The sequence below is a fragment of the Nanorana parkeri genome, unplaced genomic scaffold (assembly GCF_000935625.1).
Source record: "Nanorana parkeri isolate BGI_ZX_2015 unplaced genomic scaffold, ASM93562v1 scaffold158, whole genome shotgun sequence".
Lineage (NCBI taxonomy): Eukaryota > Metazoa > Chordata > Amphibia > Anura > Dicroglossidae > Nanorana > Nanorana parkeri.
In genome coordinates this window covers 1344499-1347662 of record NW_017306426.1, presented here as the reverse complement: position 1 = coordinate 1347662, position 3164 = coordinate 1344499, and the positions used below count along the sequence as shown (strand labels likewise).

Here is a 3164-nt window from a genome sequence, read left to right as displayed (position 1 = left end):
TTTATTTAACCTTCCTGGTGGTAATCCCGAGTGTGGCTCGGGGGGAAATTTTCCGTACCAAAAGCGGCAACCCCGAGCCACACTGGGGAGTCTTCCAGGTTCCTTCCCTGCGAGCGCCGGCATTGCAGGGGGGCGAAACTGACGAGAAATTCAAAAGTAGAAAAAATTAAAAATACTGAGCTAATCATACCGCCAGGGAGGTTAAAGCACTCCTTAAGCTCCAGTCATGTGATATTGCATAGCCTGATATTAGGTCATCAGTGTCCTGCAGGCAGTAGGGAGCATTTTCTCAGACTCTTGTGTCTTCCGGGTTCCTTCCCTGCGAGCGCCGGCATTGCAGGGGGGCGAAACTGACGAGAAATTCAAAAGTAGAAAAAATTAAAAATACTGAGCTAATCATACCGCCAGGGAGGTTAAAGCACTCCTTAAGCTCCAGTCATGTGATATTGCATAGCCTGATATTAGGTCATCAGTGTCCTGCAGGCAGTAGGGCGCATTTTCTCAGACTCTTGTGATCAGACCATGGAAAATGCCTTAACAAAGATTCCTCCATCCTTCTAAAAAGAAAAGCAGATGAAGTGGGGAGTACTGTGATCTATAGGGGGAGAAAGAAGGGCAGGAGCAATTGACTTTCTGTAGCAGATGTAGTAGACTCAATGAGAGAGAGATTATACAATAGGTACATAACATCCTCCTGACTTCATTATGACAGGGATATGGTATGACTTGATGCTCTGGCATGTACGTTCTGCTATTCAGAAGCATTGCAAGGAGACTTGGTGGCAGCTATGGCTGTGAAGTGAAGCTCAGCTACTTGATGTCTGGTTCCTATGTTGGCTGTACACATGGCAGTCATGTAGTCATCAATCAGAATCCAAGCACACACATTTCCTGGTTTGTAGCAAGCATATGATTAATCATTGCACAGAAATCAACTTAAAGAGGCTTGAGTGACATTGAGGTTGTGTCAATCCATTTCTACCCTTTGATAGTTTCCAGCAATGGATGACAATGTAAAATTTGTTGACTAAAAGCCATCACAACATAGTTGCATAGTGTGTGACCCAGTTACAGTTTTGTTGCATATAACCACTGTAGGTGCTTCAGCTATGAAAAAGAAAAACTGGATTTTGTTTGGTCAATTTGGTGCTGAGATTTGCACAACTCTGCCATACAGCACAGCTCTGTCTGGCAGAACAGGAGACCTGATGTTTGTCTGCTGCAATTAAGTAATGTTCACAGGTCTCCTCCCTATCTTATAGCCTGTGCCTGGACACTGAGGGCCCATTCACACCAATTGCTGTGCGATCCAGAGCGGCAGCTGCTGGAAAGCACAGCAATCGCTGAAAAAACGTCCCCCTTCGTTCTGGGGCAGGAGGGCGCATTGAAGTCAATGGCATTGCAGCCATAATCCCCCCCCCCCCACGCCCGCAGTGCAATTGGACGCGTGGTAAAGCATTGCCCGCATTCCGGTCCACTGCAAATGCAAAAAATGCTGCATGCTCTATAAGGGCCCTAAAAGGAGAAGCAGCAGACTGATTGGATCATCACCCCTCTGTCGCTCTGCTCTGTCCTCCTATCAGCATACTTCTGACACTGTAGCATAATTGATGGCTGCTTTTGCTTCCTGTAGTCTGAGCACTGAGGTACAAAGACTGCAATAAAAAAACAAAACCCATTTATAATGTGATACTCTTACTAAAAACATAGCTGCAATCATTTGTTTCTCTCTTGGATGTGCCTGGAGATCAGCTTCAAGTTATTAGTCTCCCTCATTCATTCCATGCTTCAGCTGTCTTCTTTTGTTCCAAAGTAATGTCTAATATCAGACAAGTAATAAAACTATATGGGGGTTTATTATTTTACAGCAGCTGTGTAGTGAGATTGTGTGTGCTGTGATACTAGTAACATTGGTTGGAAGAGCTTTAGACCTGTATGAGGAAAAAGAATATACCAAAAAGAAGAAATGTAGATTTTCAATAAAACAAATGGGGATATATGGCAAATGATATATTACATGTTATTTATTGATATTATATTGGTTAATCGTGCCCCTTTAAATACAATTTTCATTTCCCCCTTGTGTTTGAAAATGTATAGTTCTAAGCCCAGCTTTTCATTTTTTCTGTATTTGTTGCCTTTCCTATATCTAACTAATGTCTTGTGTCCCTTTTCAGAGACTTGGACGCCAGAGCAAAGAATGAACAGTACCGGTTAACTTTCAGACTGCCAAGAGATGAGCGGCTGGATGGACACACGGACTGCACACTGTGGACACCGTTTGCCAAGATGCACATCCCTGGTCAGATGTTTGTGTCCAATAACTACATCTGCTTTGCCAGTAAGGAAGAGGAAGCGTGCCATTTAATCATACCACTCCGTGAGGTGAGTTCACATTGTGACCAATGCTCCTTCTATTGCCAGCTGCTAGCTTTTATGGGAGAAAGCATTCAACAAGAATAGAAGGCTACAGCAGTAGGCAGAAAGTTGTCGGATCATTTTTATTGTCCATTCACCAGGCAGGGTGTGTGTTCTTGTACTGAAGCTTCAGTGGGGCTTGAGTATCTCTCTATGCTGCCTGGATCACAATACTGATTGAACAGAATTAACAATCCTTGGCATATAAAACAATTCCTATATGAATGTCAATTCCTGTATGAATGTGAATGCTCTACATGCCTAGTTAGGTGCCTAGTTGGGTACCACAAGCGTGACAATTTCACTCCCAATTTTGATGAGTTGGTTAGAACAAGTAGCACAACTCCTCTGTGTACTCGCATTTGATTGCCAAATTTATCTTTACGTTTCCCATGAAATGTAGACAGGGTGGTAAGCAGATCTCGGACATATACCAGAGAAATCTGCGGCGATATTTTGCAGGAACTATTGCAGGATTCTCTCTCGGCCTCTCACAGACTGACACAAATGTTTATCTTTCATAGTCTACCAAACTCCAAATTTTACACAAAATAGCTTTGAAGGGAGATTCTTGCTGTGCAAAATTCTCAAATGGGTTTCTGTTACCTCTCCCTTTGTAGAATCCTGGAAGATGGTAATTCGTAGACTAACTGCTTTTGAGAAAATCGCATACCAAATACTTAGCCCCCCTGCAAACACTCCTTGTTGTGGTCTTGCTCACTGGTGCTCTCCTCCACCACTATATA

At 43.2% G+C, this 3164-nt stretch overlaps 1 protein-coding gene across 1 annotated transcript in view; it reads left to right on the top strand.

Annotated features, from left to right (window-relative positions):
- The window catches only part of TBC1D9B (TBC1 domain family member 9B), a 64023-nt gene that overhangs the window by 31924 nt on the left and 28935 nt on the right, over window positions 1-3164 (top strand). Inside the window, exon 6 of the mRNA XM_018554438.1 lies at window positions 2178-2385. Coding sequence (XP_018409940.1) covers window positions 2178-2385 — 208 coding nt within the window. The remainder of the gene's footprint in view (window positions 1-2177; window positions 2386-3164) is intronic.